This window comes from Larus michahellis, chromosome 1, assembly GCF_964199755.1.
Source record: "Larus michahellis chromosome 1, bLarMic1.1, whole genome shotgun sequence".
In the NCBI taxonomy this organism is placed as follows: domain Eukaryota; kingdom Metazoa; phylum Chordata; class Aves; order Charadriiformes; family Laridae; genus Larus; species Larus michahellis.
The window spans coordinates 84,115,441-84,133,711 of NC_133896.1; the positions used below are offsets into that span (position 1 = coordinate 84,115,441).

General features: G+C 43.2%; 1 protein-coding gene across 3 annotated transcripts in view; it reads left to right on the forward strand.

Annotated features, from left to right (window-relative positions):
- The first annotated feature begins 584 nt into the window (after nt 1–584).
- Nucleotides 585–18,271, forward strand: part of LOC141744151 (very long chain fatty acid elongase 4-like) — a 50,184-nt gene continuing 32,497 nt past the window's right edge. The window contains exons 1-9 of one of the 3 annotated variants that reach the window (XM_074589486.1): nt 585–1,041; nt 1,969–2,256; nt 2,650–2,715; nt 4,183–4,370; nt 5,465–5,545; nt 6,413–6,469; nt 7,900–8,014; nt 8,817–8,944; nt 10,300–12,734. In XM_074589486.1, the coding sequence (XP_074445587.1) occupies nt 2,247–2,256; nt 2,650–2,715; nt 4,183–4,370; nt 5,465–5,545; nt 6,413–6,469; nt 7,900–8,014; nt 8,817–8,944; nt 10,300–10,470 (816 nt within the window). In that variant the 5' untranslated portion in view covers nt 585–1,041; nt 1,969–2,246 and the 3' untranslated portion in view covers nt 10,471–12,734. Of the gene's footprint in view, nt 2,257–2,649; nt 2,716–4,182; nt 4,371–5,464; nt 5,546–6,412; nt 6,470–7,899; nt 8,015–8,816; nt 8,945–10,299; nt 12,735–18,271 lie in introns of those variants that run through there. The other 2 variants (XR_012587351.1, XM_074589495.1) reach the window with 2 other exon arrangements.

Genomic DNA, 18,271 nt, shown 5'->3' on the forward strand with positions numbered 1-18,271 from the left:
CAGGTGCACTTCAGGTGACCAAGCAGAACCCCATCATGTGGCTTTGCATTATTTCCTGGTGGGATGGGGCCCAGGTGCTGGTTCTGCGTTGGTACCTCCACGTGGGACTGACTCACATGCACTGCAATTACTGACTTGAGCCACTGCCGACTAAGGCTCTCTGTGTTTTTCCTTGATATGGTTGCTGGAGATCACGAAGGGGGAGACTGTCAAACTCCTCACGATTTTTTCATATATCTTTAAAAACAGTAAACGTGACTCCCCTAGAGACAGAGGCTGGATACGGAGGGGTGACTCCAGCTGACTGTGCTCTGCCCTCCCAGAGTGAGTGAGTGGATGGGTGTTCCCACCATTCTCTGCTCCCTCATTTTATGGTTTGGACTTACTTTGAATGCACAAAAGGCTCATTGACAGCCCCTTGTGATGGGCTGAAGGAGTGCTCCAAACAGACTGTTTTCCAGGGTCTTGTCCAGGCATGATTCCTCATCTTTTACTATTTGAAACGCTGTCATGGCATGTCCTGAAGAAAACTGCAGAAGAAATGCTGGCCTGGCTCCCACTTGGCCAGGCTCCCAAGCGTGACACTAAAGGTCAGTGGTTCACTCCTGGGGAATCCCAGTCCTCTTCCGCATTCGTTTTCCTCCTCTTTCCGGTCCCCTAATCTGATAAATCATGTGGGGAGAGGCAAGAGAGGGAGGGGGAGGAGTATGTGATGTAACCTCCACTCCGGCAAAGTTACGAGACAACACCACGGTGCCTGCAGCTCGCCGCGGTTTTACCAGTGGGTACTGCTGGGAGACCCTGAATCGTGCTTAAGAGGTGTGAAGACCCACCACCCCTGCGTGAGACCCAGCAGGTGACGTACTCACCTCACCTGCAGAGAAGAAAGCCGAGGAGAAAGGCGCCTGCTTTTTTGAAGCTGCTTAATTGCAGCTTCTTGTTTTGCTGCCTGCCACATGCAGCCGGAGTGAGAGAAGCAGCGGCTGCGTGCTGAGGACGCCCCTGAAGAAAGGGAGGCGCGAAGCCAGCTGCACTGCTGGGGTAAGTCTGTTCCCGCTTCCTGGGTTTCCCCCTTCATTACAGGCTGACAGCTGGGGGGAGGCAGAGGAAGCGGAGTGGAGTGAGCTGGAATGCGTATGGATTGTTTGAGGGCATGTTAACCGTATGAAATCCCTGCTGGATTGACTCTGAGCCAGCTGATAATCACTGTCTAATCTCTCTGCTGGCAGATTTGGCCCGGATTACAAGGGCGTGTGTCTCTGTGTCAGGATGCGTATGAGATGTGTTTGTGCTGAGGGTCTCGGGGTGCGTGTCAGAGAAACGCACCAAAAAGGGGTTTGACTGCAGTGATTGACTGCCGGAGAGAAATTTGGGCAAGTATGCTTCTGTCACCCACATGGTGCTGTATCTGCGGTCGCATGCCAGGCTGTGAGGTCTGCAGCCAGGGGGGCGTAGGTTTCGTTGCGTGTCACGTTTCACCAGAGTGAGTCTGTATACAACTAGGATACAGCAACGCCTTGTTAATTTGAACAGGTTTTATCCAGATGTGCAAAGTCAGAAGTACAGTTGGTAAACGGTGCCAGGCACGCTCTATGCATTTGTAGTTCCAGCAGAACTATGGGGTCTGGGTGTTAAGAAACTGTTCATATTAATAAGGCTCCACAAGACACATTTATACCAGTATAAGAGGCCTTATATTGGGCTACAGTTTTCTCTGCTGTGTATTGCACAAGCAGTAGTGCTGTTGCAGGAGCCCAGTGGGCACAGGAGAGTAGGGGACAGGTGCAAAGGAAGCGCGGCTACTCTTGTACTCAGCAGTCTGTTAGAAGTCAAAGGAGAAAATGTGCTTTTCTCTATACTGGGAGGAGATGAAACTGGAAGGAAGCTGGTCCTGTGTATTTGCTAACGGACAGAACTAGGGCAGATAACACAAGCTGTTGAAAGTAACCGCAGAAAAGTGTTTTCTAGGTGAACTTCCAAATGCCATTAAGAAGATCTCCCTGCTAAAGGAAAGAAGGGAAGAGGAGGAGCATCGTATTATATATGAGTATTCTAATTTCATATACTATATTATAGAATATATACGAGATGAAGCAAAACAAACTTAACGTATAAACCAGGCCTCAGAAAGCCAAATAACCAACGTAACTCAGTTAACATCTCTGGAGTTGCAGCAGTACTGAATTAATCCCAAACTGCCTGCTAGCAGTGCGAATCTCCAAGAACGCCTGCAGAAGGATGCAGTTATGCCACCCGGTGTGTGTCCTTGTGTGAATGTTGTGCCTACACTGCTTTAGGAAAAAGTGCCACGTGACCAATTTCCCAACATGGTACACAGAGCTCTTGGCTCTGGTATTTTGCAGGCAGCTACTCAGAGTATTTTTAGAGGCGAAACTTCAACAAAATATCAAAAGCTGGAAATAGAAGTTAAGTAGCTAATCATTGCAGGGTGTTCTCTTCCTTCCTTTTTTAAACCTGACCCTAATTCTGGTACGAAATTTAAATTTCTACGGAGAGCAAACTATTTTCTTTTCATTAGCTGTAATCCTGAGCCTTTGTCTAAGGAGGCTCCTTATTCAAGACTCAGTCAAGGCTAGGATAAAAGTGGTTAATCTGATCCTGGAGATGCTAATTTTAATTTCTTTCCAGAACTTGTGATGGCTTCAGTTTGGCAGAAAACTCAGCAATTCTACAACTGGATCATTGAAAATGGAGGTAGGTGTAAATGCTGTCTTAAATAGGAATTTCCACATAAATAGCGTGAACGTGAAGAACAACCCTTGAAGGACCACGATCCTCATATGAGCACACTTTTTTACATATGAGCACACTGAAAAGAGGTTGTAGAGAGGTGGGGGTCGGTCTCTTCTCCCAAGTAACAGGCGATAGGACAAGAGGAAATGGCCTCAAGTTGCACCAAGGGAAGTTGAGGTTGGATATTAGGAAAAATTTCTTCACTGAAAGGGTTGTCGTCAAGCTTTGTAACAGGCTGCCCAGGGAAGTGGAGGAGTTGCCATCCCTGGAGGTATTTAAAAGACATGTAGATGTAGTGCTGAGGGACATGGTTTAGTGGTAAATTGTCAGTGCTAGGTTAATGGTTGGACTTGATGATCTTAAAGGTCTCATCCCAGCCATAACAATTCTATGATTCTTGACACAGCCCATAACAGGAATAGTAAAGAACTGGAAGGTTTAGAAGGGATGGGGAGTAAGAGAGTCATGTGGACAGGGGTGGCATTTAAAAAAAAAAAATACCCTGAGGTCCATGAGCTCACCATTGAGCCAAGGACCAAAATTCAATAGAGGACTTCTGCGAGGATCCCAGGCCTAGAACAGTGAGAGGGGTCTAGGGCTTGGGGCTGGCAGGTCCAGAAGCAAAGGGAGATACTGAGGGAGTTTAGCAGAGCAATGACCAGAATGGGAATAGGAGATGAAAGCATGAATGGGAACTGTGATGTTTTTGCAGATACCATGTATCCTGCAGTTCTGTGTGTCAGGGATGAGGCAGGTTTAGGAGGAGGTGGCATGACAGAAAATCTGTTGATCTTTCCTTTGCTGTAGGACTGAAGAGCAGTTTTAGCAGGGAAAAGTGTTTTTCCTGTGTCATTTTCCATTGAAATGGCGTGCTTTTAATAGAGTCAACCCTATGAGGAGATGTGAAAATGAAGGGGTGGAAAATTTCAGATGTCTTGAGCATTGTGGGGCAGGAAGGAAATAACACCAGTCATTGAAACAATTTTATTGTTCAGCTGTAAAGATTTACACTCCTGAAGCGCCAGAAACCGTTTGGTTTGTTCTGTGCATCCCTGCTGCTTGTCTCTTGAACTACTTCTTTTGCCCATGTGTGTGGGACAGTCTCGCAGCCTGTGGTGGGGGCTCCAGGTCCTGACAAGAAAGGTCTGTTCCTTGCTGTGCTGCAGAGGGCTGGTGCTCAGCAGAGCAGTCTTATAGTATTCCAGTCCCAAACTGAATGTCGTGCTGAAGCCTTTTAGCACAGTCTGGCACATGGAGCTCCAGGGGAGGAGAAGGACTGTGGTACTGCCTTGTACAGACACGTGAGACACCAATTTTCTTCCTGCCAGAGAGCATGCCGCAGAGACCATGCTAAAGGGAAGTAATTAAATGTATTTGCCCTACAGCGTATGTGATGTGCCAGCTTTGCCTGTGTGTTTTGCTTTTCAGATCCAAGGACAGACCCGTGGCCTCTGGTCTACTCTCCACTTCCAGTCACACTTCTCTTTGCCTTCTACCTCTTTGTCGTGGCGCTGGGGCCCTTCTGCATGCGTCAGCGGAAGCCACTGAAGCTGCGAGGCCTGCTGATTGCCTACAATCTAGCCATGATGACATTATCAAGCTACATGTTTTACGAGGTGAGGAGACGGGATTGGCTCCTAGGTAAGCATCCGGGAAGTGTCTGAAAGCCAGAGCCATTTCAACAGCTTTTGCTGATGGACTCTAATGAAGGGAGTGGGAGCTGACTTGGACATGTCCAGGTTTTGCTACAGGAAAAGCAGTATTGCCCCGTTGAAAGCATTATTTCCAAAGCATACCTCATTTCCTCTCATTTCTCAATCTTCCTCTCATTCATAAAATTAACACTGAAAGGTTCCCGACTGAACGAGTTGAAAGTTGAGATCTCCCTGGTAGACACAGAGCATACAGAGGATGTGGAAACTCCTCATTTCGTCTTGGGTCTGGCTGGTGAGGGACACATCTCTGAGAAAGAGAACTGCTTTTCTAGACTTACGCAGTCCTCCCCGAAAGTGCCAAGCACACTTCAGCTTCCTGCTGCTGAGAGTATCGATGACATTGTTTTCTGATTGTTCTCAGTACATAAGCCTGTCTACAAGCCTTTCCCTAGTTTGTGTAGGCCACTGAAAAGTCTTCAAGGGAACATGGCTGAATAGGTTTGAAAAAGCATTTTGATGTCGACAAACTTGCCCTTTTAGTTTATAACACAATCATTACATTTAGTTAAAGCAAATTGCAATATTTTTGAGCAAATACTACTCAATCGGAGGACAGGTATGAAAACTGCTTGTCTGTGCTTGGTTGTTCAGTTATACTGGTTACTCGGTCCAGGTTTTGTCTGTCCAATTAATAGGCAAATGCAACCAGCCAAAATAAAACAGTATGGAATCTTTGCAAAGGAAAACAGTGTAGTTTCAGAAACATTCTGAAGCCTAGAATTCACTGTTCCTACTGAAGTGTTTTTGAGCACTCCAGTGAATACATAAAGAGTTACAAATATGCCCATACCGAATTTTCTTTTTCAGATTCCAAACAGGATGTGAAGCACTTTGTTTTAGGTTTTTACTATTTGCTCCACTTTATAAATTACAGGGATTTTCTGTCAGTGAGTACTAGATTAATACCCTATTATTTTGGCATTAATAGGCACATCTTTTTGGAACAGATGGTGTTGAACAGAAAAGGGATCTCTATTGCTTTTCTTTTATTTCAGTTTCTGGTAACTTCAATCTTGGACGACTACAGCTACCTGTGCCAGCCAGTGGATTACAGCCGAAGTGAACTAGGAATGAGGGTACAGTTCTATACAAAGCTTGCCTTAGGCCCTGCTCCTCCCATGGGTATGCAGATTGTTTTGCTCATAAAGAAGGCTTTTACTCCAGTTTGTTGCTTGTAAAATCTATTTCACTGAATTGTCTGCTTCAACCGTTGTACTTTGCTTTAGTTCTCTATAAATTAATCATCTCAGTCAACATAGCCATCGAAGTTCCCTCTTTGATCACTGGAGAGAGGGTGATCCTACCATCTGAAGATAGATGTCTAGTGTAGATATTGCAAATTATGTCTGAAATATATGTGATTCTCCATTGACTATCTAAGGATTCTGGGTGATCACTATCAACACGAAAATCAATTTGCATGACATAAATCTTACTCAGCATTGCTTTTAGCGGAGGGCTTTGGCTAAACTATTCCTTTTCTGGTCATCACAGGGTGAGATGGTTCCCACCAGCTTCACCTTTCCAAAATACTGCATGAGTTTTTTGTTTGAATTCAAACCTATTATGCTTTGCTTCCAGATATAAATAGGCTTTGAACAGATGCAAGCATGGGTATTATCCTTTCAGTTTTTTTAATACTTGCCATCAGGCTAGAAACAGTTTCTGAGCAGCTCACCCTTGCCTCATCAAAGAGCAAGCAAATCAGCAAACCAATCATCTGACCAGCCAAAGCAGCCCTGAATGCCTATCCTCCCCACAGATCAACAGGAAAAAAAAAAAAAAGGCAACAGCCATAAAAAAAATCCCCTTAGTTTTTCCCTTTCGCTGTCGATCCCAGGTGGGAAGCCTTCACATAGTGCATAGTTGAAAATCTCAGGCAGTGAGACTGAACAGTGATTTTGCTTTGAGGTCTAACAGCTTTTCCTTGTGCTGCCCAGCAGATGGCAAGAGTGTGTTGGTGGTTCTTCTTCTCCAAAGTCATCGAGCTGCTTGATACGGTAAGGAGGACTCGGCTCCGCTCCATGGTGGGACTAGTGCTGTAAATAAATCGCTTCCTTGTCGGAAAGGGGCAGGGTGCCAAAAACTAGTGTCCTCAGTTGATCCTGTATTGATTTGGTTGATGCTTTTCAGTAAATGCTGTTTTCATGTGTTCTGCTCTGCCTGTTTGTGGGAATAAGGCTAATACTGTTAAAGAAGAGGGCTCAGCTTCATCGTGCTATTTTTTGACAGCATTTGGCCTGCAAGAGTCCAGCACCGCCACTGGCTATCATACTGCTAGGCTTCCTCAAAAGCTCCTTTCCAGAACAAAAGAACCACTGCTGTCCAGTTTGCTGGTCTTTGTCGCAGTGGCTGCACGCATTCGCTCCCCAGCACCCTTCCTGCGGGTGGGCATTCCCTCCTAACAACAGCGCTAGGGGAGGAGCTTTGATGGTGGCTATTGCCACATGGTCCCCCAAGTTATCAGCTACCAGTTGATTAAGGCTGCCAGACAGTATCCATCTGTCTGAATAATAGCGGTTAGCTGGGCAGTAAAGAAACTGGAAATGTACAAGTATGTGTCCCGGTATTTTTACTGCCACAGATAATCCCAAAGTTGTGGGTTAAAGGTTTGTGCCCCGTGTGAAATTGAAAGTTAACCTGAAGACAGTACCATTTTGTAGCTTGTCTTCAGGTGTCTTGTATTACAAATAGTTGACTGAACAAGGGAATCCCATCTCTCTGCTTGGTCAGCAGGAGTAAACTGTGTCCAAGCCTGTCTAAGACTTCACAGACTAGTGCTCTTTGGGGGATAAGTTGACAACACACTGTCTGAAAAGTGAATCAACATGTGGAGCCCTCCTAGGCCTATTTCCATTGGGTTGACCAATTTTGTCACTGTTTCCATCATCAACAAAAGCAGCTTTATGTCAGTCCTGAGTCCCTGAAAAGCAGATTCGCTTTGTATGCATGTGTGTGTGCATGTGCGTGCTGAAATACAGTGACATAACACGTATTCATCTGCCAACATAATTCTCTTTACTATGCAAATTCCAGAAGAGCTTGGGCATTCAACACAACACAACACTTTTCTGTGGATCATTCTCTGGTACCCATAAACATCTAACCCATGAACTGAAAAGGACCAGACGCAAGCAGCTGCAAATTATATGGAAGCTCAGTCTGACATTCAAATGTGTCTCCTTTGGACCTTGGGACCTGAATCCAAAGTTAAAAATTGCTGGGCTTCTGTGGAAGAAATTCTACCTTCCAGTTCTTCCCCATGCCAGATAATATACGATCTATTGCATGTGTTGAAATTCAGCAGTTTTTATCTGCAGCAGAGGAAATGGGTTTGGGAGATTCAGAATCATATTCTTACCACATTTAGTGTAAAATCTTTTGTCTAAACACATCAATTCAAGATTTTCCTTTGTCTCTCTTCTTTCAGGTTTTCTTTATTCTGCGCAAGAAACAAGAACAGGTGACTTTTCTGCATGTGTACCATCATGGCACGATGCTGTTCAACTGGTGGTCAGGGGTCAAATATGTGCCTGGAGGACAAGGTATGCTTCTGTAGACACCTTGTGTTTCAATTTTTCTTCTGCTGTGGAGATAGCATAAACAGTGCAGATGGCCTGACTGGCAGGTAGGGAGCTCACCTACTTCCACAGGTGTGAAAAATACGTGTGTTTCAGTTGATACCATCTGCTCAGCTCTTTGGGCTATTTAGAGTGCTATATTCACCGCCTCATCCAAAATGAGAATGTGCCACTCATTCCTTGTCCAAATCAAACAATAACATCCTGTAGAAGGTCTACTTATATATCTTCACCCATACCAGTGCTCTCTCAGTCCCTGTTCAGCTGGGCCTGGTGCAGCAGCCCCGGTTCTAGCTCTCCTGCTCTGAATGGGTCCAGCCTAGTCCTCACTCCTTTTCTAGTCTGTATCCAGGCTGATTCTCCTTTTTGCCCCACCAAAGAGAAGCACCTGTAACTGACAGAGAGAACTAGACCACTATAGGTAGGCCCTATACAACATTCTGGGGTATTTCTTTTTTGGGAAGTCATTTTGACTACACGGTCTTGATACCAAAATGGATGAAATGCTTAGGTCAGAAGATCAAGAATTCTTTCCTCTGCCGTTGAAGCTCTTCTCTGTCTCTGAACACTAGATATGGGATGGAGATATGCTGAAAGGAGAAGGGAGAATATGACATTCTTCCTAGGCAGAGTCTGGATTGAAGGTTCATGCATAGGTGTGATGTGTTGTATTTTCACAGCATCGTCGTAGTGGCTGTGGGCTCATCACAGGGTTAGTCTTAAATGGTTTGTGTGTCTTCTTCATCCTGTCTTCTTTACTCCTCAGCCTTCTTTATTGGGATGCTAAACTCCTTTGTACACATCTTCATGTACAGCTATTATGCCCTGGCCAGCCTGGGACCACAAATGCACCGTTACCTATGGTGGAAGCGTTACCTAACCATCATGCAGCTGGTAATTAATTTCATGTGTTTGTCTCTGCACTTCCATGTCTCGGGTGTGATGACCCCTGCTGTCTATCTCTGTCCCCTCACTGGCTCAAGTCTTTCTGTTTGCTGCCTATGGAAATCACTGTGTCCTTAGGTGTCCCCATGTACCACTGCAAGATGTGAACTGATTGGTGACCTGCTCTGAATGGTACTCAAAAAACCAGCAAGAGGCCTTCAGTGACCATATCAGCTAATAAGTCCTCACCTGTGTAATGGGAAGGAGAGAGAAACATTAAAAATTAGACATCTCTGTTTTCTGTTGTATGTGGCAGGCTTTTATCCTCTGGAGCCCTGAAAACAGAGCTTGATTTTGAGAGGTGTGGGGCAGTAACTAGGGAAAACTTCGGATTCTCAGGAGGGCAGGAGAGTGGGCGGCCTTCATTCTGTTTCTTCAAAAAGGAAGAGTATGTCTAACTGTAGGCAAAGGCGAGTTAAAGAAAAATATGTGAGTTTTACTCTTTCTGTAGAGAATCCCTTTGGATTTTCTTTCCCTCATCTCTGAAGAGGTGACAAATCCTGACAACCCTATGGTTTTTCAAAGATACAGCATAAAAGCAATGTTCCAGACAAGGACAATGACTATAGTTAAGCATGTGGGAGAGTTAATTCCATACAAAGCAAGGTTTCGCAAACAAAAACTGCAGTTACCAGAGAAGAGGAAGAAGAGTTAGGGTATATGTAAAATAGTGGTGTACTGAAGGCTGGTCCAGAATTCTTATTTATACTTAATGGCAAAAGCAGAACAAGAAAGCATTGCATAAAATGAAAAGGTATTTGTCATGCAAAATATAGCACAGGAAATCAGTTTTTATTTAACATATTTTCAGTAGGTGAAACTCATTGCTTCAGGATATTGAGACAGGTGAGTTAGTTAAAAGAAAAAAAAGGATTAATGTTTAAATTAATAGAAGTAGCATCTGTAGTTCTTCTATGTAAGCTAAAATACAAATCAAAATCTTTATGGGTATAGTAATATGATTACCATCAGCGAAGAGGAGTCTCCCACCTTTATTTTCCATATTCCAAGATCTCAGCTACTGGCCCATGGCAGAGAAGTGGCACAAGGGCAGTGGTCTGCTTCTAGGTGGGAGAGGCTGGGTTCCAAACCTGCTCCTTGCAGCAGTGGGCAAGCCTCAATGTTTGGTGGACACGTGACAGCCTTTCATGTTGGGAAAACAGTGTTAGGCTTGAAAGTCAAGTTTTTCAGGGATGTCACTGCTAGTTTGTTGTGATACTTTTGGTGATGGACCAAACTGTCAGTTGAGGTATGTCTCGTGTAGGATCCCTAATCTGGCTGCTTCTTTTTTCCCCCTCTTCCAGTGCCAGTTTGTAGCCATTGCTGCTCATTCTTCCTACAACCTCTTCACAGAATGCCCATTCCCTGATGGCTTCAACATTGCAGTCTTCCTCTACATTCTCAGCCTCATTGTTCTCTTCCTACACTTCTACTATCGGACCTACATTAGGGGAAAGCAGGAGAAGCTAACTTAAAGAAAATCAAAGAGGAGAGTGAGCACAGTCCAATGAACCTGCACATTCACTGCTGCATCTAACATGAGTGCATGAGGAAAATATATTTGGGGAGTGCGTGCAAGGCTTTTGTGTGCAGACTCGCGGTTGCCTTCAAATATCTTAAGTTAGGAAGAAAAAAGGAATGACATAAACTCAGAGACTAAGGTATTGAGGAGTACACTTAATTGAAACTGATGCAAAGCCAAGCCAAGTAGTCATCAACATAGCAGCCTTCATGAAATTAGCACCAGAAGATCTCCTCCTTTCCTTCTGTCTGTTAGTTCAGTTCACAAGGTCTACCATTCAGCCATGACTCCTTGTCTCATTTCTTAGGCTATAAAGGATTTTTTTGCATTTCTAAGACTCTATCAGTTTACTGTTCTAGATCAGGCAGGGTCAGGTGCCTCCAGCCTGAAAGCAGCGTCCAAGTAACAACAGCAGCCAGGAACTCACTGGAACTGCAGGATGCACTCACCTGTACGCTGCATCCCAGCTTTTCCTATTGAGAAAGCTCCCACTAGGACTGGGGTGAATTACAGATATATGGCCCTGATGGTTTGACTGTATATTAACATAAGCAGGAAGGAAACTGGACATTACATCCAACTGGACAGATGCCTCTGTTCCTTCACCATTCTGAAACTAAAGAAGGCATTATTAGCACTTTCATTGTAAGAAATAAACTAATGCATGATTCCATCACGTATCACTTTCTGGAATGCTTGTTTGCCTTTAGTTGTGCTCCTAACAATAGAGACCGTTTAATGCATGAAGACTACTTGGCATTCCTCCTTAGAGATGCTGTATTTTTTTAATAAAAAGAATAGAATGAGATTGCCTATTAATACCTTTTTCCCTCAGAGTTGTTGTTGTTGTTTGTTATTATTGTCATCATTTTAAAATTTTGCTTCTCATCAAAGATAAAAAGTCTTACATCACTATAAGCAGCCATGTCCGCTACCAATGTGTACGAGTATTAATACAATATGTATAAAGTCAATTCACTGGCTAGTGCAAAGATACATAGCTCCATTGACTTTATCATGTCCCTTATTGGCTCCTTTTTTGCTTCTAAATTGACTGCAACTAGAATTTGCCACTTACATTCATCTGCAGACAGTAAAATACTGTTAAAGTCCTGACCTGGTAGTGCTTTGAAAATGCTAAATTCCGATTTTAAACTACAATGTGATATTTATTGACTGCACTCTACTTTTGTTGATTAAAACTAGTATTATGGAGCAGTGATTTTTTTCACAGTTGAAACACAAAGCTCTTGAAGGAGAATATTAGAATTAGTAATTTGGATGCATTGCCATTGCCAAGCCAAATTCACCTCAAAAGTATGAAAGTCTAGCTCCTCTGGGAATGTTCAGATGCTACTCTGAACCTAGCAAATGGGCGTGCACAAAAGAAAAATTGTGTGCTCTACCCCAATCTGGAATTTAGTGGCTATGCGAAAGAAATGCAACTTGTTCATCATCGGTCTGTATTCACCTTTCCTTTCACCTTCCTTCACCTTGCCAAGCCTTTCCTTTAGCTACTGCACGCACATGTATAAGATAAAACAGTATTCTTCCATTCCTTGCCCTCCTGCCCTTCACACACATACGCAAAGGATTCGTTTACATTACCACAGTGATACATCATAGATGTAATTTCATTGATTTGAATAGTCTTTCTTCTGATTTTCACTGGTGAGTATGGAAGAAAATCCTGCTGTGTATCTAACATACTGTATTCTTGTTGAGGGCTTCCCCAGAGACCTCTCCAGTACTGAAGATTTAGTGCAAGTAAAGCTGTTTCATTACTCCTATGCGCTTAATGATTCACTTTTGGTCCCCTAGTTTCATAGTAGAGTGTACCTTCCTGCAGCTGGATAATTTATCTGTGCTTATAAAGAAATCTAATTAATTTAACTCTTTTTTCCTATATGTGAGGGGATCATGAGTACGTGTCAACCTTAGTTTCCCTTCACATAAGCTTTTTCAGATTGTAGTTACTAATTTCAAGGGCTTCACTAATAATTTTATACCATAGTAAGCATCACATATTTTGATTTTCCTTGATTCATTCATAGTTCATGACTGCTTAAAAATTAGAAATGAGCAGGAAATTTGGATGTGATTAGTCAATATTTTTTGCAAATCCACTCCTTTTTAAAAAATATAAATTTGTAAACACATCATTTAGCTTTTTTTTAAGCAGCCTGTGAAGCTCAATCTGTGTCCGTGTATAACTAAGCTTCCTGCAATGGATTCTGGACTGTGACTGGCCACAGAGCTGGTAACAAAAGTATGAATTTGCTACCTAACAACTTGAAGTAAGTGACTGATCCCCTAAATCACGTGCCAGTGTAACTATTTGTCCTAGACATGCAACCTTTGATCTATCTGTTCCACTCACAGCCTGAGTGAGTGGCCTGATCTTGCACTTTTGAACCAGTAAGAGCTTTTTGTCAGTGTGACTTCAATGGCCATAGGATGAAAATGAAGTATTTGCAGTTGGGTGATAAGGGGGGATCAAGTTTGCCCAGGAAGACCATGCTTTGCATACCTAAATATTGGTATGGAGTACAGCCATTACAAAAAGAATCAATGCAAACAAAATTCACTTGTGTGAGTACTTGCACTAGCAGTGAAGATTAAATTGCATAGTATAGCTGAGTGGCTCTGCAGGTCTTGATTCTTTCCTCCTTTTGATTGCGCTCACTTGTCTTCATTCTTCTGTTTTACACTGGGATATCACAGTTGGCATTGTCCACTTGGGGCATCCTGTTGTGACAAGAGCAAAAAGCCAAGAGTAGAGGTACATGTTCCTGGAGTTTAAAAGAGAATAAAGGCACAGAATGAGATTTTTCCTTTAAAATCAAGTCCCTAGAGTTAAAGATTACAGCACAATAAAGCACTGTAAGTCAAAAAGGCTGGGAATTACAAATGGCAAGTTTGGATGATTCATGCTGTCTGGCAGAGTCCAAAGCTTTGCGGGTGAATTGAAAATACCCTGTCACAGCTGGATTTATAAAAACCTCTGGGCCAAATGCTGATTCCACCAATATCAATGAGAAAGCCCGCAGATTTCACTGGAAACAAGATAGCGCAGCTGTGTGAAAAACAATGCACTCCGCTACAGGGCCTGGTTTGCGTGTGAGCAGACTGGAGTGTTTTTCAAGCTTAACAGATGACTTTTAAGGGCACGGTTGTGTGCAAGTTTCCCCCTTATAAAATGTGGGTCATTATATGTTCTTGGAGTAGTTTACATTCACAAGATGTAAAGCATAATGCAAGTAGTCTGTTTAAATGAATAAGCCTGATATCTGGTAGTGCTCAGCATCTTTTCTGCTGTTCAAGTCAATGTAAATTATGGATGTTCTGATCAAATTACTTTTGAATTAACCAGACCATTTACTCAATGCTTACTTTCTCTCTGAAGATAAATGAGAGGGATTCTCATTTTAATCAAAACAAAATACAGAAAAGAAAATCAATTACTATTTAATGTTTTTTCCATCAGTGTATGATGGAAAGTTTCCAGAGGAACTTGGGTTTAAAATTGCAAAATAATATAAAATGCAGGAATGTGGTTGGGGTTTAACTATTGGATTTTTATTATGTACTATCAGAAATTATGACAGTGTGTGTGGTTTTTCAAAAAAAGCAGAATTACTCTAAACAATTAATTAAGCAAAACCAGAATGCAGTAGATTGCTTGTACAATAAATAAAAATCTGTTGATACAGATGTAAAACACCTCCAAGCCAAACATAAAAAAAGATCAGCCGACTCTATATATAGAACAGTGTGAATTTGCTGAATTCATTAATGAATAACTTCATGGATTAGGCCTTGATAGATGGAGTGCTCACATCCAGATGTTTACTGTGATTTGTCAATGGCCTTGTACTTAATCCTCCCGAACAGGAAATAAGAGTCTTTTCTCTGGGGTCTCCCTTTGGGACTGTGGCAGTCTCTCGCTGGCCTGAATCATCTCAACATAGGATCAGGCTGCTGGGGAATTAACCAAGTGGAGGAGGCACAGTTTTGCCTTTAACCCCTTCGGTTTCTTCTCAGCCTCAGATGGCTTCCTTGCCATCTGCCATGATGGGAATGTTATTTAGTCATGGCGAATTAAAAAAGGAGTCACGCATGTCGTCCCGTGAGGCATATTTGTGGGGCCCCTGTCCCCACAAAATGTGTCAAAGCAGGCACGTCTAGTTCCACCGCCACTGACGGGGAGGGCTGAGGGCAGATCAAGCCTCTAGATGCTGGTGCATGCCTCTTCACATCTCAGCATCATATTTTTTATTTTGGTGAAGCTGCAGCGCCACAGCCACTGCCAGTGATAAGGGATGGCCCAAGAGGGAGTATTTGTGAAAAGACTGGATATCCCCAAGGTGTCCTTAGTCAGGTATGCCAGAGGGTGTGTAGTGTGTGTGTGTGTGTAGGTAGATGAACGCAGCCTCTGCAGACCACCTCTATTTCTCATTTCTCAACATGTGAGACACCCACATGGGATGGGTTACTCATTTTGCTGTGTGCAAGTGTCCCACTGAATGAGAGCTCCCAGCAGCCACACCACTGCCGCTCCTGCTATGTAATGATGTGTATTTGGTGCTGCTCATGAGCCCATGATGGCTTGGATCAGCCAGTTGTATCTGTCCCAGCACCCAAGAGCAGGGGCAGGTGAGAGAAAAGCTGAAGATGCAGCAGGACTTCGGGTGGCAGTTACAGAAGTCTCATACCTGGTGCACATGATTACACTGGTCTGAGCACGGGCATGTATTATTCATGTCTCCTGCATGACGGCTGCACAGGGCAAAAGGATATGATCCTTCTTTTCTCCCCATGCAAGAGTAAGGCAGATAATCTCTAGCTTGGACAGTGTTTCTTCTTCTGCAATGCCTGTATGAACCTCCAATAGGCGCTAGGTGGTAAAGTAGGGAATCTTAAAAGATTCACCGTTGGGCAGCCCCTTGATGCTGCCTAACCAGGAGAGTCCCATTTATTAGCCGCCTGTCCTGCCTCAGGAGAAAACCTGCAAATGAGTCTGCAGGATAAGCCACTAATGGTGCTGTGTGGACGAGGTGGAGGGGGGGAAAGCAACACCCCAGTCACAGAGGATGACAAAAGGCATTATAACTGGATTAGAAGAACTGAGTGTCAGTGGGAACTGGAGAGAATGGCAAGTTTTGGTGTGGATGTGCTGGAATGTAAGGGACTGATTGCGTGTGTGCATGTGCTCAGGGTAGAAAATACTTCTTGCTAAAACACAAGTAGGGGGAGAAATAAATTCTTTGTCAAAGTATGCCTGGTTAAAATATTAGTAGGCTATTTCTTCAGCACTTGACACGTCCTGCTATTCTCCATGTTACATTTTCTCTCCAGGACCTTCACTTTCTTCGGTAGGACTGCTCTTCAAGAAACTGTTCAGTGTCTTTTCATCACATTCAAAAAATAAGGGATGCTAAATAAGAATTGCCATTTGAAATTCCCTGCTTGGAGTACATAGATGTTTCTTCCCCTTTAACATCATCCTTCCACTTTCTCTTCACCCCTTCTTCCCCTCTTCCTTTGTATGCAAATATACAGATACCGTACTAGATTCTCAGAACTGTTAAAGCTGCAAAGAAAGTAGTTATATTCTACTCAAACACTATAGAGAGCAGCGATGTTTTCCTGCTATATCAATTAATAATGTACAATTTCTTCATAGGGTTTTCAGTGAGGCTTTCAGCAAGGTGAATGGGGGCAAGTCTGTCTTTTTCTCCATACTTTAGCATTATCCCATCTGCCTGCAAATTCAGGACATGAACACTGCAACGCAACATTTGGAAGGACTAGAAACTTAGGGTTTAATCACGGGCGAATTTAAAATCAGTGTAATCACTCCCGGGCGTCAGAGAAGTGCTGCTCCCCGTTGTTGATGAAGGAACGGCAGAATGGGTAAAACCATTTGAGAGGCAGCAAGTTTAGTAGCCCTCTGTGCACTTTCTTCTACCCTGTATGGTGTCTGTCAGCCTCCCTGGGCTGTGTCCCCAGAGGCTGTCTGCCACAGTCCTGAGGACGCCTACTGCATAGCAGAATTCTTGAAAGCGACTCGAGGAGTGGGAATTGAAGTGTAGGAAGAGGGTTGAGAATGGATGGGGTGAATTTTGTGAAAGAGGGGGGGAGATCTATGATGGTTAGCATGTAAATGTCCATCTAGAGGGCTGGGGTTTGCTCTTGGAGCCTGTGGGGACTTGTCTAATGCAATGACAGGTCACATAAATGCAGGGTGATTGCAAGCAAAGGCAAAATGTAACCCTTGTGGGAGAAAGTCCCTGGAAGGGGGTTTTGCAGGTGAGGACAAGGGTGTGTATGTTCAAACACATGCAGAAAGAGCAGACTGAAAGAAAAAAGTACAGAGGTGAGGGAGCAGGCACAGGTGCTGGCAAGTCACCTGTTTTGTGTTGTGTTACTGGTTATATTCGTATGCAGATGAAAGCACAGATGAGCATCTGTGGATGCCTGCCACTAGCCCTGTGGAAGGGACATACTCGCTGAGCAGACTCCAAAGGTGTTTGTTGTGATAGCCAGGTGCCACGGTTCCTGCCATGCAAGTTATTAATTTTGACTGGCGTTGCCTCCGGGAGATCTATATGAACTTGTCTAGGGATGTTTCCCCTTGAAATAAATGATTATTCCTGAGGCAAGGTTTGGAGGGAGAATATCTTGCATTAGAGGAGCTGACAGAGCTGGAAAACCAGAATAATTTTCCAGTTGTAATCGTCTGGTTATAATCCCTGACGTGCATGGGTAACAGATCAGCCGTTACTTGTTGGGGTGCACAGGTGTGTATGTATTTATTTCAGTGTTTGCTAGTCCCAAAGGGTATTATGCTACATTTTGCAGGTTTGATAGATTATTCCATTAAATAACTATAAATCAAAGGGCAATTATTTTCAAAGGGCTCCTTTAGGAAACTTACCTGTAATTTTGCTTCTAGCAATTACTTGTGTGAGTAGAGTGGTCCTTTACTTCACCGGCACAGTGGTAAAACAGGTCAGTGATTCTGTGCTCAGTTCTCAGAGATAAATTATTGAATACGACCATATCATGGGCAAATCATCACTTACAGTAACCATTTAATATGTTTTTTTATTTTGGCACTGTTTTTAATATCTTTGGGCATATTTCATACACAGAGATAATATTTTAAATTAAGTGAAGCTAGGTAAACTATTCGATGGAGCTATGAGTACTACCACAAGGATGTAGTAAAAATGTCACTGCAGTGAAGCCAACTGGAAGGCAAAATGGTTTTTCACTTACTTTAGTATTTTCTATACTTGATTTTGTTAGAAACCCAGAAACTCCGCAAGAGTGGACTGGTATATATATGTATAGGTTTTAATCCTACAGTATTTGTATACGTTTAGGATATTCCCCTGTGGACCTTGAATAGAATAGATGAGTTCATGGTTTGAATATAGAAAATAAGATCTTAGTATTGATTGTATTACTGAGCTGTAATTGAAGTAATTGTGTAAAGCTGCTTCAATTCCTTTTCTCTAATAAAATGTGCATCTGCTGAAATGTACCAGCCTTGGATGTGGGTTTAAGAATGCATCAAAGGGGAAGTACAGTCCCTGTCTGCAAATGCTAACATGAAAGTAGCCTGGTAGAAATATTGTCATCTGCTGGCTTTGGAAGCACCTTTTGGAGCCGCACCAATTCCATGATAAACTCGGGGGAGGAGGAGGGAGAGCAAAGCAAAGCGAAAAAAAAATATACCCAATCCC